This window comes from Salvia hispanica, chromosome 6, assembly GCF_029641045.1.
Source record: "Salvia hispanica isolate PSC_SH4W2 chromosome 6, Shi_PSC_v1, whole genome shotgun sequence".
Taxonomy (NCBI): Eukaryota; Viridiplantae; Streptophyta; class Magnoliopsida; order Lamiales; family Lamiaceae; genus Salvia; species Salvia hispanica.
Window position 1 is genome coordinate 43,232,757 of NC_142697.1, and position 18,433 is coordinate 43,251,189.

General features: G+C 36.7%; 2 protein-coding genes and 1 pseudogene across 4 annotated transcripts; 1 reads left to right on the plus strand and 2 right to left on the minus strand.

The window, feature by feature from the left end:
• Positions 1–7,616: 7,616 nt before the first annotated feature.
• LOC148923852 (uncharacterized) lies at positions 7,617–8,843 on the minus strand (annotated as a pseudogene).
• Positions 8,844–9,546: 703 nt separating this feature from the next.
• TRB2 (Homeodomain-like/winged-helix DNA-binding family protein) lies at positions 9,547–14,651 on the minus strand. Of its 3 annotated transcripts, none has more exons than XM_048102002.2 (7): positions 14,445–14,651; positions 13,064–13,268; positions 12,768–12,985; positions 12,254–12,338; positions 10,593–10,676; positions 9,872–10,224; positions 9,547–9,774 (listed from the first exon to the last, which is right to left on the minus strand). In XM_048102002.2, coding segments are annotated over exons 2-7 (891 nt in total). In that variant the 5' UTR covers positions 13,214–13,268; positions 14,445–14,651; the 3' UTR covers positions 9,547–9,773. The 3 variants fall into 3 exon arrangements, with proteins under 3 accessions (XP_047957959.1, XP_088918166.1, XP_088918167.1); XM_089062040.1 differs by having other exon boundaries at positions 13,064–13,318; XM_089062041.1 differs by lacking the exon at positions 14,445–14,651 and having other exon boundaries at positions 12,768–13,004; positions 13,064–13,183.
• Positions 14,652–15,217: 566 nt separating this feature from the next.
• On the plus strand, positions 15,218–18,403 carry FRO1 (NADH-ubiquinone oxidoreductase-like protein). The gene is made up of 5 exons (XM_048102280.2): positions 15,218–15,476; positions 15,749–15,837; positions 16,969–17,098; positions 17,348–17,377; positions 18,112–18,403. Exons 1-5 carry the CDS (start codon positions 15,321–15,323, stop codon positions 18,169–18,171), a joined length of 465 nt encoding a protein of 154 aa, XP_047958237.1. The 5' UTR covers positions 15,218–15,320; the 3' UTR covers positions 18,172–18,403.
• The last annotated feature ends 30 nt before the right edge of the window (positions 18,404–18,433 follow it).

Here is an 18,433-nt window from a genome sequence, read left to right on the forward strand (position 1 = left end):
TGTGTTTTTTATTTGTTTTGTACATCATTTTATCTTTTTATGACGATATCAGTCTTCATTATACTTTTCAGTTGAATATGAAATATTTTATATCAATATATTGATACTATTTTAGTATTGAAATATGCATGTTATAACGATGATAATTTTCTTCGTTTTAGAGACCTATAAATGTTATGATTAACAAATGTTTTCACGTTGCTTTAGTTTAAAATATATTCAGTTTTATATCTATAATTATTTACTCTCTCCATCCCCAATAATTGTCCACTTTAGTTTCGACACGAATTTTAAGAAATGTAAAGGAAAGTGAGTTGAAAAAGTTAGTGGAATAGAGGTCCCACTTTTATATATTTCCTTCGTCCCAAGATAAGTGACTTACTTCTTTTGGACACGAGATTTAAGGAATGGTATTTAAATAAGTTAAAGTGGAGAGAGTAAAGTATGAAAGAGGAAAAAGTAGAGGAGAGAAGAGAGAATAAAGTAGGTGGAGAATAAAGTAAGAGAGATGACTTTTTGCTAAAAATGGAAATAGGTCACTTATAGTGGGACACCCCAAAAAGGAATACAGGTCACTTATCTTGGGACGAAGGGAGTATTAGTTTTATAATAAAATGTGAGTGAAGTGAGTTAGTGGAATGTGAGACCTACTTACTATTTTATGGTAAAAAATGAAAGTGGACAATCAAATCGGTAAGGATCACCTAATCCACTAATTAATGAGGGATGGACAAAAATGGCCAAAACGGATAATAATTGGAGACGAAGGGAGTAAACATATTGTTACTATATAGTAAGATTTTTTTAAATTTTTTAATCTTATGATGTTATTTTTCACTACAATGTCTAATTAATAGAATAGAAATACTATGTGCTGCGCATAGCGCATGGGCTAACACTAATATGAATAAGGGCCGGAAGTCTTCGGTTGGGCGTTGTTGTAGATAGATAGATGTAGGCCTGTCAAACCGGGTATCCGCGGATACCCGATCCGAAAATTTCAGTACCCGATCTCAAATTTCCCAAAATCTAATGCCCGTACCTGAACCAAAAATGAATTCGGGTACCAAGATACCCGCCTCGGATATCCAGTCCCGATTTTGGATTTTAATTTTAGTTTTTTTTTAACAAAATTAACTACAAATTTTTAGAAATACAAACTTGTAATAGTTCGAATTTGATACAAACTTGAATTATTTCAATTAAGAGAAAAAAACTACTGGAGTACTAGTTTTTAGAAATAAAAAATTCATAAGTTATAGCATCCATCATTCATCAATAATAAACATCACAATTCATATATTAACCCTAAATGTGACTTAAGAGTGAAAGATTTAGGGACTAGATTCAATTATTCAATTTTTTAAATAATAGAATAAAGACATACTCCCCCCGTCCAGTATAATTTGGGTCACTTTGACCGGGCACGGGTTTTAAGAATTGTAATGAAAAGTGGGTTGAAAAAGTTAGTGGAATGTGGGTCCGTACCTTTATATATTAGTTTAATAATAAAATGTGAGTAGGAATGAGTTAGTAGAATATGGGGTCCACTGCCAAAAATGGTAAAAGTGAAATGAGACAAATTATGTGGGACCGACCGAAATGGAAAACTGGGACGAATTATCCGGGACGGAGGGAATAATTTATTAAATTTATTTTAAAAAAAATTGGGTAATTCTGGTAATTTGGGTATACCCGATAATTCAATAATCTCATACCCGAACCCGATCTCGAAACCCAAAAAATCGAATATCGAATATCCAATTATCCGATATTTCGAGTTCGAATATCGGGTATCCAATACCCAATATCCATTTTGACACCCCTAGATAGATGTATATATTTCTCAATATATATTTTAATGGGACGGAATAAATAATACTGATATCTTTGAAAATTCATTTAGGCCCAGAATTAATAAATATAGTAGTAGTATGAATTATTGAAGCCCAAAATATAACAGTTATCCAATACCCTAACCATCTCCTAACCATGAGCGATCATCCCCTAACAATCCCTGATTCTTCTTCCCCTAATATATCATCCCCTAACCATCCCTGAATTGTCTTCCCTTTCTGTTCTTTGTTATTTTATCGCCGCACTATGAAATCCTACATGATGATACATACACTCTTCACACACTGTCGCATCTTTTTTTGCTATTGGTTTCTCTTCTTTCTTAGTTTTTTTCACAATTTATTTTCATTCTTGATTTCTTTTCATTCTTATTTTCCAAATTTCGAGATCTCACAGTTTTTCTTTTGTTGTTCTTGATTTCTTTTCGTTCTTATTATGTAAATTTCTTGATTTTTTTGTTGATATCTTTTTCATAGGTTTTTTAGTTCTTGATTTCTTGATCTCACAGTTTTTTCCTCGTTCTCGATTTCTTTCCGTTCTTATTATTTAAATTTCTTAAATCTTTTTATTGATATCGTTTTCACAGTTTATTTAGTTCTTGATTTTTTTATTTCTTATTTTCTTAATTTCTTGAATTTTTTTATTAATATCGATTCCACTTTTTTTTCAGTTCTTGATTTCTTTTCATTCTTATTTTCCAAATTTCGAGATCTCACAGTTTTTTGTCGTTCTTGGTTTCTTTTCGTTCTTACTATGTAAATTTCTAAATTTTTTTGGTGATATCTTTTTCACAAGCTTTTTAGTTCTTGATTTCTTTTATTTCTTATTTACTAAATTTCTTGATTTTTTTGCTGACATTGACCTCACGGTTTTTTCTTCGTTTTCGATTTCTTTCCGTTCTTATTATTCAAATTTCTTAATTCTTTTGTTGATATGTTTTCACAGTTTATTTAGTTCTTGATTTTTTTTATTTCCTATTTTCTAAATTTCTAGAATTTTTTATTTATATTGATTCCACATTTTTTTGCACAGTTTCTTTGTAAAATGAATTACTATCTGAAAATATTATGAACTTTTTCTGTTCTGATTATCTGTTTTTTAAAATGATCACTACATAGTGACGGCGAACAATGACGGTAAATATGAATTTTCGAAAAAAGTATTCTACTACAGTATTATTCTACTAAGGGGAAAATTGTGACTAAATTACTACAAAATTTTTGATACAATACACCGGATTGACCCAGCCCTAGGTGGTAGCATGTACACTGGCCAACCAAATATTCTATAATCACTACAAATTTTTTGATACAATACACCGGATTGACCCAGCCCTAGATGGTAGCATGTACACTGACCAACCAAATATTCTATAATCACTACAAAATTTTTGATACAATACACCGGATTGACCCCGCCCTAGGTGGTAGCATGTACCCTGGCCAACCAAATATTCTTTCATATAGAAAATCCTACTTTCGTTCGCGAGTTTGGTAGCACTAGGCCGAATTTGTTTGACGCCAACAACTATTTGGCACTACTAGTGGCATTGAATGGAACTGCCCGTTGTCAGATTTAGTTGCTGGAGTTGATGACGGTTTTGTTGCTTTGCGTCGTCATAAGAATGGCATAGCCTGCTCTCAAGTCTGCCTCAACAAATGGTTTCGCTTCTATCTCAACACTGAATGACACATCAAGGCGTGAGACATATTGAAAGGGATCTTCGCTACAGTAAATCCCTGGGCTTGATGAACTGCTCATACATGGCAGTTGGGGATGAGTATATAGCTTTTGCATTACCATCAGGCATAGCTATCATTCGTGTCTAAAAACTTCTTCAAATGTATCTTACTGATAATTCTTCATTTTTGTACATGTAGAGTATCAGTACATTCCAAGGAAAGGCTAAGAACTCTTTATACATGTAGAGTATCAGTACATAGGAACTCTTCCATTCTCTCCAAGTGCATTCTCAGGCGCTTCGTCCAACACGTCGTCGATACATCCCATGTATACTCCTTAGCTCACGGCCTCCTCCGAGCCATTTCACACTCCAACCATTTTAACTAACTCTCCCACAACTTAATAAGTTGTTCAATATGCTTTAGATTTCATAATTATTTTTCAGAACATCGCATGCATCTTCCGGAGAAATCAAAGTTAGTAGTATTAATAAATCGAAAATTTTAGTCCTATTATATACGAATAACTCATTCATTTCAATTAAGTAAAATGATATATCTATCTAAATTATTTTGATGGGACCGGAGATTAGAGAAATCTTGTGATATGTTCCCAATCATTTAATGTGCATCAGTGCTCAAGCAATGGAGAACAGTATTGGATAGTTACACGTCGCAGTAGCTAAGATCTCTTTTCCAGTTTAGATGATATACATTTATTCATTTGGTCAAGGATCAGGGTTGACTAGTAGATTCTTCAATTTGATGAATTAGATAAAATTGATTATTCTTAAAAATAATGTTCGATTGGATTACCCCAGTCTCATATTTGATCTCAAGAGAGTGATATGTAGTTAGTCTTGGTTTACGAGCCTTGCTCCTCTATAGTCATTTACTTACTGGCCAATTATACCATCTTGCATATCCCTATTTTATCTTATGGTGTATTGTATTTGAGTTTTCCACCGCCACAAAACTCAATCCAGAGTGCAACTTTAATATCAAAAGTTTCCAAACAATTAACAAAATGAATTGTGGGAGAATTATTCAGAATAATGTAGATGGCTACTAATATTGCTGCAAAATTATTGAATAATTGAGGCTGATTATGCTAACAAACCAGAAAACTAAGAATACTCCTAATATTGACATCTCATAGGAATATAAGTAAGATAGGGGTGGATTAATGACAACACTAGTTTGTGTGATAATTCTATAACTAAATATTCACCACACAATTTAAAAATGTATGGTCCAGGTTTGATCTAAACAAAACTATCATTTTTCAATATAATCAGGGCAAAATTGTCATTTCATAATTCAAATTTTTGCTTATTTGATTATAATTTTTGGTGTTGCATGGATAAATAGCTCATACATGATTGAGTTTAGCAAAAAGACATGATGTAAATTTTCTTATTACTTATTTTAAAACTATTCATCACAATATTTAGATTTAATGTATATTGTTTAGATTTAACGTTTATTATTTATTCATATGTAGATTCAAATAGCAATGAAACTTCAGATTTGCCGACATGCCTTTTAGAAGATATACTTCTGGCATACGTCGCATCGCTTGCTACGAAGCAGCTTCAGTCGTGTGTAGAATTTTCACGGTATACTCTTTCGACCTTTTGTATTCGGTTGTGATTTAGGGTTTATTAATCGTATATTTGTTATATTCACGGTTCAAGCGTTTGATTTCTCTGCATTGATTATTGTTTAATTTACGTGTCGTTCACTTGTGGATTAATGCTTTATTATTGTTTTATGGCCCTGTTCACTATTTTAGTGGTTAACTGTGTTAATTTTAGATCTGGTTATGAGATATATATTGGAGGAGTAATTTAGTTTGGAGAAAATATTTGAGAGGAGAATGAGTGAAATATGTGGGAAAATGTTTTAGGAGAGGTTGGTGATGTGGGAAAACAAAAGGAATACTTTATTTCTCAAACTTTCTCAAGTTCTTTAATATTTTATATCTAGATTTTTCTCCATAAAAATCTAGATATTTTACTACATTATAGGGAACTCTACTAAAAATATCTAGATATTTCTACTAAAATATCTAGACATTCTTCTACTTAATTCTTTTATATTTTATATATCTATTCTTTCTCTAGTTAATTCTACCAAAACATTTAGATATTTTCACCCTCAATTCCAGATAATTCTACGTAATATCTAGATATTTACAAAATCAAGTTTGTATTTTAATATTCCAACACTACCAGGTGGTGCCTGAACCACAATAGAGCTTCAGTTTAGCAGCTGATGAGTATAAGCCCACCAGTTTTGTAGCTGATGAGTATAAGTTGGACCACAAAGTCGACGTGGGTATGTGTGGTATAATCATAGCTAGTGTTGATCATTTTCGGTTTAGGGAGTGGTGCAATCTGGCTTTGGCAATTCCCCGGAGATGAGATGTTGACGTGCTCTTGCATATGCCCAGGTAACCCGGAGATGGATGGGCAACTTGCTGACTTTTCTAGTAATTCCGAGATGTGGGTTGGACTGTATTCAGGTTGATTGTCTCTTATAAAAAAAAAAATATTTATATTATAATTATATAATCTAAAGAATTTTTTTTAGTACTATTTTAGGAGTAGATAGACGTTCATTCCACATTTGGAATAATGGTGTGCTCAGGTATGTTGGCGGAATGATGGCAGTGCCTTTTGATCTCGGGAAAATCAGACTCCTTAAAAATGGAGTGGTGGTAGCATGTACACTGGCCAACCATATATTCTTTCATATAGAGAATCCATCCTTAGTTCGCGAGTTTGGTGACACTAGGCCGAATTCGTTTGACGCCAACAAATGACTGGCACTAGTGGTATTGAATGGAACTGCCAAGCTCTGCAGGCCATTTCCAGATTTAGCTGGAGTTGATGACGATAAAAATGTAAAATAATTCAAAAAAAGTAAACTAAACAAAACCAAAACAAAGAAAAAAAAAGAAACATAGAAGAACATAAAAGATATACAGAGAATAAGGAGTGGTTCGCTGATCATTAATTGGCCTCAAGTAGGGTCAAATCGGTGAATATATAATGGTTCGATGTTAACTAACTTAAAAAGGAAGGCCCGCGATTACACCCCTGGCCGGCACTATTACTCCAGCTTTTTGTCTGAAATAATTCACGGTGGGGTCGTGATATTAGAAAACTAGTCCGCTACAGTGATTCAGATATGGCGACAAAATTACCACGGTAACCTCGAAAATTTTGAATTCCCCGTTGCTGAAAAAAGAGTCCAGTTTGAAATTTTCGATCCTTGTGTTCTCACTCTCTCTTCTACCCATTCCGCAACCACTTCGAACTGACACAGTCGGTGATATACCGCAATCCCGAAGAAGCCAGTTGGACGTCACCGATACGAGGTATGGAACTAATTGTCGGAATTTTGGTAGGTAAACTCAGATCCGTTTGTTTGTTGCCGGCAGTCGACACCCCACGATATTAGAAGCACCCGAAAACCAGATATGAAGGTAACGAAGACGAGGGACTAGGCGGCGAGGTTAGGACGGTGTCGAGCGAACGGTGAAGAGAGGGAGGCGTCGGGTACGACGTCTTGCTAGGTGATATCGCGGATGTCGAAGCGATTTTCACCGCTCCACTTCGAAGGAGGACGAGGAAGGTGGAAGGAAAGAAGGAAGAAGGATGGAAGAGGAAGGGTATTTTAGTCTCCACACACAATTATAGAGAAATAATTTGTAGAAGAAAACGTCAAATGAGAGTCACTGAATGCTCATATTTATTTAAGAATTGGTGGGACCTACAACATTTATTTCTATTCAGTTTTATTTCTTTTCAAATCAATTAACAAAAAGTGAACATGCTCTAAGGGCATCCACAGTGGGATGCCTTAAGCGACGCCCTATGCACCGTCACGTCGGCATTTTTATCCTCCTCCCATCCATCTGCAGTGGGGTGGACTATAGCCCGCCCTAAGCGACGCCCTAAGCATTTTATCTATTATTTGAATATTTAAATACTTCAAAATTTGAAAAAAAAAAACTTCATTTCATTAAAATTAAAACATTACAATACGAAATAAAAAAACTACAAATTCTCATCGGCGGCGGTTGCGGTTCCAACCTTCTTCAATCATGTCGGTCTTGAGCTGAGTATGGTCTTCTTGGTTGCGCATTGAGGCCTGTCGCTGTAGAACCTCACCGAAGCCCATCGGTAATCCTCGAGTGACAGGCGAGGACGCCGTGCTGGAGCTGGATCAGGCTTCATCATCCACCCAATCGGTGGCATGTCCACGTTCTTGTTCGACTATCATGTTATGCATGATGATGCACGCATACATGACGTCGGCGATGACTTCCTTGTACCAGAAACGCGCCGGACCTTTCACGATTGCCCACAGCGATTGGAGCACCCCAAAAGTCCGCTCTACATCCTTCCGCGCGGACTCCTACTTCGCCGCAAACAAGACTCTCCTCTCACCAATTGGGCAGCTGATCGTCTTCAAAAAAACAGGACACCTTGGGTATATGTCATCGGCCAAGTAGTACCCCATATGATGTCTATGGTCGTTGGCAGTGAACTCGATGGCTCGGCCGCGACCTGTGCACTGATCGACGAATAGGGTAGACGAGTTTAGGACGTTGATGTCGTTGTTCAACCCGGCTACACCGAAGTAGGCATGCCCGATCCAGAGGCGGTGGTCAGCGATGGCTTCCAGGATCATCATAGGGTGGCTGCCCTTGTAGCTACTGGTAAATTGGCCTCTCCACCCCGTCGGGCAGTTCTTCAACTGTCAGTGCATACAGTCGATGCTCCCTAGCATCCCAGGGAAGCCGTGCACCGTCTCGCGCATCCGCATCAGACTCTGGCAATCATCAGCAGTCGGACGTCGCAAATATGTGTCGCCAAAAGTCTCCACAACTAACTTACAAAAATTCTTGAGACATTCGCGGCCAGTTGTCTACCCGATGTGAAGGTACTCGTCGAACATATCCGCTGTTGTGCCGTAGGCCAACTGGCGGATCGCAACCGTGCATTTCTGCAACGGCGTAAGTCCGGGTCTGCCGATCCATTCTTCCCGATACTGGAAGTACTCATCACGTCCCTCTAACGTGTGCATAGTGCGGAGAAAAAGATCTCGGCTCATTCTAAAACGTCGGTGAAAAATATTCGGGCCCCACCTTGGATTCTCGGCAAAATAATCTGCGAACAGACGTTCGTGCGCTACGTCGTGCTCGCGGGGGACATACGTCCGACGTAGTATCGGGCGAGGGACCCGCGCCACCGCCGCCGCGTCCTCCGCCGCTGCCTGCTCCCGCTGCATTTTTGCCAAGCATTCTGCCGCGGCTTCATTAACGGCATCAAACAAGGCTCGAGTCAAGACTCGTCTGCAGCCATCCGATGTACTCAAATCGTAGTCGTCGGGATTCATTTTTGAGACGATGAGAGAGAATAATTGAAGAGATGTGAAATTGGAGTGTGTGAAATGGTAGAGAATTGTAGTGTTTAAATATGAAAAAAATTTGGAAAAAAAAAAAAAACGCGAGAGCATCGTCCGTCACTGTGGCATCAGGCGATGCGACGAACGATGAGCATCGGGCGCGGACGATGGTTAACCCATCGTCCGCCCCATTGCGGATGTCCTAAGAGAAGAGATTTAAAAAAAAAACTTGGTTGGCACTTCTAAGTTGTACTTATTTCAATTTCATTTTTCATATAATAAAAACCCAATGAAAGATTACGTTGTGATATTTAATTTGATATCCATGGTTCACAACTTTTAGAAACAAGGAAAGAAAAATTGAAGCAAAGCAATTGGATAAACATAGGGATGGATGCTTGGATATGAGAGAAAAATGATTTTTTAGGAAATGACAAAATGCATAGGTTCAACACCCTGCCAATATATGGACATATATGCTTGCAAAATACTAATGAAACTCAATTCTCATGGAGGGTCACAAGAAAATACTTCCTTGAAGACGATGAAAACCAACATAGTTGGTAAGACATTTCCCATCAATCAATAGGTAGGGATTCGAGTCACCACAACCATGGGGACATAATTTATAGATGTTGAGGACGGTGAAGTGCATCTTAGGTTGTATGTTGTTCCTCCAACCAATAGGTGGAGGTTCGAGTCACTACAATTATGGGGACAAAATTCATAGATTCAAAATCTGCATCTTATCTATACAATATATGGACATATATGCTTGCAAAAAGATGAGGTTCTTGACAGGTAATCAGATGATCTGCACAGAAAGCATCAAACCAGGCACTCTCAGACACACAAGTTGAAATCTTGGACAATCGTTGAAGCAAGCAGAAATAGTTAGTTTTCAACTTTACCAGACACGGATGGCTTGATAACTCAATTCTTTCGCAAGGGTATCAGCAAAACACTGTGCGGCTTCTGCTTCAGCCTCGGCTTCCTCGGCTTCCCTAGTTGCCACCTCAGCTTCTGCCATCAAAGCTTCAGCCTTCGCAACTGCTCTTGCAGCAGCTTCAGCAGCCTCCTTAGTGCACATGCTCCTCATCTCCTCTAGCTCGGCATCAATCTCAGCTTTACTAAGAAGTACAACGTCGCTGCTTCTCTCTGCTTGAAAGGTATTCTTCGTAGCTCCATTTTCAAGTAACAACTTTGGTTCTTCCGAAGCACAAAAAGAGACAAGCTTTGGTGCAATTCTGTATTGATTCTTCACCTGTCAATCAGACACTACAACTTATCGAGTTGAAGATCATAACTACTCGACCTCTTCATTTTTCACTTCCATCTATGTAGAGGTAATTTGATTTCATATTGTATATATGACTAGAAAACCAAAGGTGAAAAGTTTGATATGACGGCAAAAGCTCGGAAATGTGTTTCACTCTTGATACAATCAAAGCACCAATCACAATCTTCAAATGTAGTAACAACTAATAGTAGTAATATATTTGATGAAGGCTATTATTAGCCACCAAATCGGTACTTGCTACTACCTAATAATCTGCAACTTACAGCTGTAAGACATATAGACTTGAGATTCCTCCAGAAAAAAAAGGAAACTAATTTATTTCAAAAGGCTACCTTAATCAATTGTCCATTTTCTGTCAAAATCTTCAAATGTGCAGCCAAAGTCCTCTCATGATCTGCAGGGACCGAGTAATTTTCCTACACATATACCATATATGATTTCACATTCAGAAACTCATTCTCATAGCGGATATAAGAAAACTCTTAGGCTCCGTTAGGTACATGGAATTGGAGGCGTGAAGTTGGAATTGGAGCCTTCAATTCCAAATCCAATGTTTGGTATCGTAAAATTCTTGAATTTGGAACAACCAGTCTTTGCCCTTTGGTATCATAAAAATTCTTGGATTTGGAATTGAATTCCAAATTCAATTCCAAAACCTCCAGTTCCACAATTTGAATTCCATATCAAAAGTAGTGAAATTCCAAATATTTATTAAATCACACACACATTGCACCCATTCTTACACACACACTGCACATATTCACACAAAGTGCACACATTCTCACACACACACTTCACACATTCTTACACACACTGCACCAACCATTCACACATTCTTACACGCACGCTGCACACATTCACACACACACACACACTGCACACACACATTCACACACACACACAGATTGCACACACTTACACACATTCACACACAGACTGCACACACTTACACACACATTCACACACACACTGCACACATTCACACACACACACACATACTGCACATATTTTTACACACACACATTCTTACACACACACATTCACAAACATTGCACACACACATTCTTACACACACTGCACACACACAGATTGCACACACTTACACACATTCACACACACACTGCACACGTTCACACACACACAGACTGCACACACTTACACACACATTCACACACACACTGCACACGTTCACACACACAGACTGCACACACTTACACACACATTCACACACACACTGCACACATTCACACACACACACACATACTGCACATATTTTTACACACACACTGCACACACACATTCACAAACACTGCACACACACATTCTTACACACACACTGCACACACACATTCACAAACATTGCACACACACTGCACACACACATTCTTACACACACATTGCACACACACATTCACAAACACTGCACCCATTCTTACACACATTCACACACACTGCACGCATTCACACACTGCACACATTCACACACACACACACTGCACACATTCACACACACACACTGCACACACACTGACTGCACATATTCACACACACACACACACACACACACTGCACACATTCAATTTTTCAAATTCAATTCCATATCAATGATTTCATTTTGCCAAACAAAGAATTCAATTCCTTCCAATTCAATTCCATTGAATTCCAATTCCAATTCCAATTCAATTCCAATTCCGTGTACCAAATGGACCATTAATGGTAAGACTAACTATTCATGAAGTTAAGCTTCAACTGAATCATATAGTGGCTGTTCTCACTTAAGAATTATAGACAGAAAGAGTGACGATAATCCAATTATTTTGTAGGACAGGTTATATGTAAGTTTACACAAAGAAAATTATGTACCTTCAAAACTTTAGTAATCACAAGACATTATTGAACACCAGCATTTTCTCAATCTTCAACAGACTTCATTTTTAGCCAATTTTTTTTCAAAAGTCTAAACAACGTATATCAAAAGACAGAAAACAAGTACCTCTACGTATTGCATAATTGCAGCCCGACTAGATCCTCGAGGTTCCTTTAACTTTGTTATGGCCTCCAGAATAACATCACCCATCCTGCATTCACAGCCAGAAGCCTCAAATGACTTTAGTATTAAAGAGCATCTAGAATTATTCATTGTCGAAATATCTGAAAATTCCAAACATGCTTATACATAGAAAAACCGATGGTAAATTCCAAATCAATCTTTGCACCTAGTTCGGATATCTGAAAATAAACAAATGAAAGAATTTGTTTTCCCGTATAATGACAGCAGTTGCTACATGAGATAACCACGGCACTGGCAAGAACTATGGCATGGAAAAATCAACAGAGTTACAGAGCCTTTAAAATTTGATTCAACAAATGTACTACCTTTCTTAATTGATTGGCCGAATTCTGAAAACTTAAAAGCAAAATATTTAGAAAGAAAGGTGGGCGATGAAGAAGTTGGATATTAATGTACAAATTTAAAATAACCACTTGATCAGATCACATATTCCAACCTTGGTATGTTTTTCTTGAATATTACATCCTGGGATAATTCATTGGATGCAGCAATGGAAGTTACACCAATAACTTCCATATCCTTATCAACCACCATGCTAGTAGTCGCAGTGTCTTCGTCTTGCTTGATGATAAGCTGACTGCTTTTAACTGAAACTCTAGCCCTATTGCGGGATCCAACACCATTTGCCATGAACTTTAAATTTCTCCATTTATCCTAAACCAGAAGAAGTTCTCTGAAAGATATTAATTTCTGCAAATGCAGAGGATAAGATAAAAATCTAGTAATTACTACCTTAAGGTCCACATTAGAACGTGACCGTAAGTCTGTGCTGAACTCTGGATCTTTGAGTATAGTACTCCATTTTCCTATTCCATATTTTTGAATGCCAGCCTTAAGAGCAGCTTCTTCTTCTGGTGTCCACTTCTGCTTAGGAGCACCCATCGAAACTCCAAATCTTTCACACAATGACCTAGTGAGTAATGCTAGTTTTTAAAACCTGCCAAATGCAGAGTCGTCGAACAATTAGAGGAGAAATCCAATTGAGACCTAAAAAATAAGAATGAAGTGGCTCAAAATCGATATAAAGAGAATATTAATCTTTATCAAATACTATCAAGTACGATGTTTCATATAAGGAAACTTCTTTAAATTTTAAACATGATTATCTCAGCATTTAATGACTCCTGAATCACCCCAATAAGAGGAATAATATAATCAATCAAAAGATTAAGGCATATCATCCTAAGTAGGTAGATAATATCCCAAAGCAACAACCTTTCACCTGTTATACTTTGCATATCACATTTGGATATGCAAGAATCATAGGAGTACTATGGTAAAACCGTCACTCAAACTACTGCAATTAACGAATCCAGTATAAGCTACAATTATTGGATTCTACGCATGCTTTAGTACAACTGATCAAGAATAGAGAATGCGGCATTTGCAATTGATCATAAGTTACAAAAACTCATAAACAAACTCCAACAATGAGAGGAATTGCACCAGAAAAGCTATCCCCACCAACCCATATACTCAAATTCATGCCAGTATGAGCCGTTAACAAAAAACACACAACCTTGAATGTCTTTTTTTATGGGCAAATGAATATAAAATCAAAGGACGCGCCATGGTGGACTCGAACCTAAGACCTTTCACCTCACTTATTATAGCATTCTACCACTTGACTGATTCACACACACATAACCTTGAATGTCAAGTTATAATATTCACAAACTGATTCTTAGTCCGTCCCACTATTACGAAAGCCGAAATTCAACGTAAAAGGCATTAAAGGGTCCAATGTATCACACAAAAATTCAACGTAAAAGGCATTAAAGGGTTCAATTTTATCACACAAATTCCACACTCATACAGACATTAGGGCATGATAGTGAACAGAGCAGCTTCTTTTCCATGCCAATCATCAAAATCAACTGCAACATGAAAGAAAACCTTTGGAGGCTAACTAAACATTTATTCAAGAATCAAGATGTTTATTCAGGCCCCTATCATATTCAATCTACGCAATTTCATCACTACAGTCAATTTTTTTTTTACATAATCAAAATCCCATGTGAAAAATGAGTCGTCTTGTGAAAAGGGGAGACGCAATTTCGTGTGTGAAAAGGGGAAAAAGGAAAAGGCCTTGAACTGAATACAGCAGGCATACCCGGAGCAGAGGCGAGTGATTCCTATACTCAATGAAAAGACTGATTTATGCAATTGAAATTCAGTATATTGAGAAGTATCGAAGCCTTAATCGGAAGGAAGTCTGAAATACGAAGAATTAGGGGGGAATTTCCCGGTTGAGATTTCAGTTTGTGGTTAATCGCCGCAGAGTTTCTTCTCGAAGAATCTTCAGCGTACCTTGTGCTACCAATTACCAAATCATTTCGTTTTCCAATAACAGATTATTTATATTAATTATTTATTTCAAATATTATTAGAATAAATTATTGCAAATTTATATGCAAGTCATTAACATAACAATGATAATTGATGTAGGTAGACATAAGTTAAGTGTTTCTACTTTGAAATTTTTTTAATATATATGTGCATAAATAACAGGAGACGTGAATATCGCGTAATTGATATTCCATATGTTGACTCGATAAAACTATTGACGTTATGTAATGTTGATACAACTGACGTAATTATGCAAATAATAATAATTGGCACGAGTTGCATACTTACATCGTACACACAACTGTTGGATACGGACATGTTTCAATAGACGTTTAGCACAATTTAATAGAGCATAATTTTAATAAAGCCAATAAAATCTTAGTTTAGAAAGTGAAGCAATGTTTTATTTGAAAAAAATCTCTGGATAGATATACTAATAATTTTATATTCATCTAAAATCATATTGTAATTAAAAAAAACTCTCCTAATTTCATTAGAAAAACGAAAAAAATTGAAACTTCTCATTTTGCCCCTCCGTTGGAATTGATATATTTTCAGTGCCCCAAAAATTTGCAGCCCCAATTCTTCAAACAAGAACCCCAGGAATCCATCTCTGTGCACTGATTCTAGCAATCGCGAAATGGCGAGCTCTCTGCGGCGGCTGGCGAGCAATTCCGCCGTGATTTCTCGATCGGCGTTTCCAAGAGCATTCTCCACGGAAAGCGCATTGGTCGAAACAAAACCCGGCGAGATCGGCACGGTTTCGGGCATCCCCCAAGAGCACCTCCGCCGAAAGGTATACTTCCATTTTAGCGATTTGTTTTGAAATTTTTTAAACAGAAGATGAATTTCATCTCTTCGTATTTTCTTCTTGATTAATGAATTCTTTAGTATTTGTGGCTATGCCTTTGTTTTTATGCATAATGAACTTTGTTTAGGACATCCATTTCCCCAAATCCCTCGAATTTTATGCATTTAATTTTTTTTGGATTGAGTCTAAAAGTTAATAGTTAATTTATTTGAAAGATGCATGATATTTTTCTCTGGATTTGTTATGGTATCGCATAGGTTATGATATTCTCACCTGCCCGAACTGCTACTCAGCAAGGAGCTGGGAAGGTCGGTAGATGGAAAATCAATTTCTTGTCCACGCAAAAGTATGTCTTTCTTCTCTTGATTGCAAGTTTTTCTTTGGTCGAATCAGCCTTTATGTTTGACGAATTGGTCACCCACTGTTTACATTTCTCAACATTGGGCACAAATATAAACTGGGCTTCATGTCTTAATGTCTGATCTTTATTGGACAAAGTGTTCACTTTGTCAAATTTGAGCTGGATCCAGGTTGTAGTTTCCATTATCTTTCTAGGAACGTGGTTGATGCTAGACTTTGAGCTGACGATGATTTCCTGTATTTGAAATTTTGAATAAATGGTGTTACGAGCACTGGAGTTAGCAAGTTTTCATTTGACTCCATCAAGTCCCTTCTTTGATTCCTACATTATCAATTTGATTGCCTTTGCGGAATCAGTGCTTTTTTAGTACTAGAAGGGGAGAAGTTGATTCATATGGGTTTAACTATTATATCCATGTAGGCTGATGTAAATATTATTCTGCCCAAATACTTGCCTTAACACTTTCTTGCAACTTTGTACTTGAAACATTTACCGACAATGATAATGTAAAGTTGTGGCCACTAATGAGAAGATAAATGTATACACTATACAGGAATGAGATTAAATTATGAATGAAATGAAGATGAGAAAGGATTTCATAAAAATGATGGTTCTAGGGACTGACATGCTACGAATTAAAGAATGGATTTCTTGATTTTCTAACAATTAAAGATGTTATCAATAGTCATAATGTTTTGATAATCTTTTAGCACAAGTTTCTAGACAAATATTGGTTACACTATTTTTTTATATATTTCCTTCATCCTTTAAAAATAGGCCTAATGAGGGTGTGGCATGGGTTTTATTACAAGTTTTTGGTGTATTTTGAGTGGAGAAAAGGCCCCCCTCTGAAGGATGGAGGTTTATTGGGTGCCTTACATGTCATTTTTCATAAAGTAGATGTTCCATTTGCTTTGTACTCATCAACTAATAGATACTACTTGTTTAAACCAGTCTATTTATAACTGGTGATGTGTTTTTGACACTGTGTGCGGTAAGGAGGGATATATTCTTCTCCTAAGATTTTTACTGGTCAATTCTGTTTTATGATAAATTATTCACTGATTTTTGTATCATTATGGTTGCCAATATGCATTTGTTGTTGCTGATTTTCAGATGGGAGAATCCACTTATGGGTTGGACATCCACTGGAGACCCATATGCCAATGTCGGAGATTCTGCACTAAGCTTTGACAGTCAAGAAGCTGCAGTATCATTTGCTGAGAGACATGGTTGGGAGTACACGGTATGGTCTCCTTGGTCTGAGATCCCAAGTGAACAAAATTACTAAGTTTAAAATTGTGCACTTTCATTTAGGCTCTTTTTGCAAATGTAAATATTAGACATGGCACTGTGTCAGGAGTGAATCGTAGTGCTATTGAATAGTTTTCATGTAGATTTGTTTCACTGGTTCTAACATTTGAAAGTTCTAGTCTTATATTTTCAACTATGAAATCAAGTCCCCTTATGTTTTCATATTGCTTCTTATTCACAGGTGAAGAAGCACCACACCCCATTATTGAAGGTTAGATATCCTTAGTTTTACAATTTAGCAGCTCAAAGTGATTTAGCAACAATCTGTTAAGAAATTTGAAATCTTACTCTGATTGTGGTTTAACTTGTACTTAAAATGCCTTAATTTTATATGTTCTATTTCGTTGCACCTATGGTGAATTTTATGTTTGGTTATAGTGTGACTTATATATGCTCACATTAAAAATGTTTTTGATAGCTACCATCCTCATCCGTATGAGTACTAGCTGGTTTTTTAGCAAAATAGTGCTCTGAAACCAAAATGCATGATTTCATGTAGAACAGCACACTGTACACCATTAATTTGAAAGGTTATTTGGTATAGATATTAAAATGAACGTCTTATGTTTTGGATGAAAGATTATTTGGTAGATAGTGCTCCTTTCCAAGTGATTTTTGGCAGGATTTCTTAAACGTCCTTTGGATAACTAAATTGCTTTCGTAGCAGTGGTTTGTTACATTATTTAAAATAGAAAAGAAAAAACGAAGTGCTGTGACCTGGCCTTCTAGTTAACAATTTGATAGTTACACTATACACAAACTGTGGTGTGTGGTGATTGTGAGCCCATTACTTTCTGTTGTTAGTAATTATTTCTTTTGTTCTAGAAGATATGTGTACATTCTCCTCCCGCCCCCACTAAAATTCCTGCAAAGAAGAATACAAAATGATATTACTCCATTTGATGTCTTTTAGGACTTATGGTATTCTTCCTACTTGGTTTGCAGGTGAAGGCATACGCAGACAACTTCAAATGGAAGGGCCCTCCTGCGTCTGAGGCAAGCTAATTTTTCAAATTTTATCCTTTGCTCGGGGGTTTAGCTTAGAATGACCAAGGATCAGTACTTCGTGTAATCCTTCGAATGAATAAATCATACTACAACATTGGATTCCTTCATGCTTGCTTTGTTTGCGCAGAGGTTCAGTTCAGTCCACTTTGCACTTGTTTCATTTGTTGTAAGACAAAAAGATACCTATGTATTACAGAATGATTGAAGAAAACAATGTTGTTTTTGCTTATATAGGCTTGTTTTCATTTCCTAACTTAAC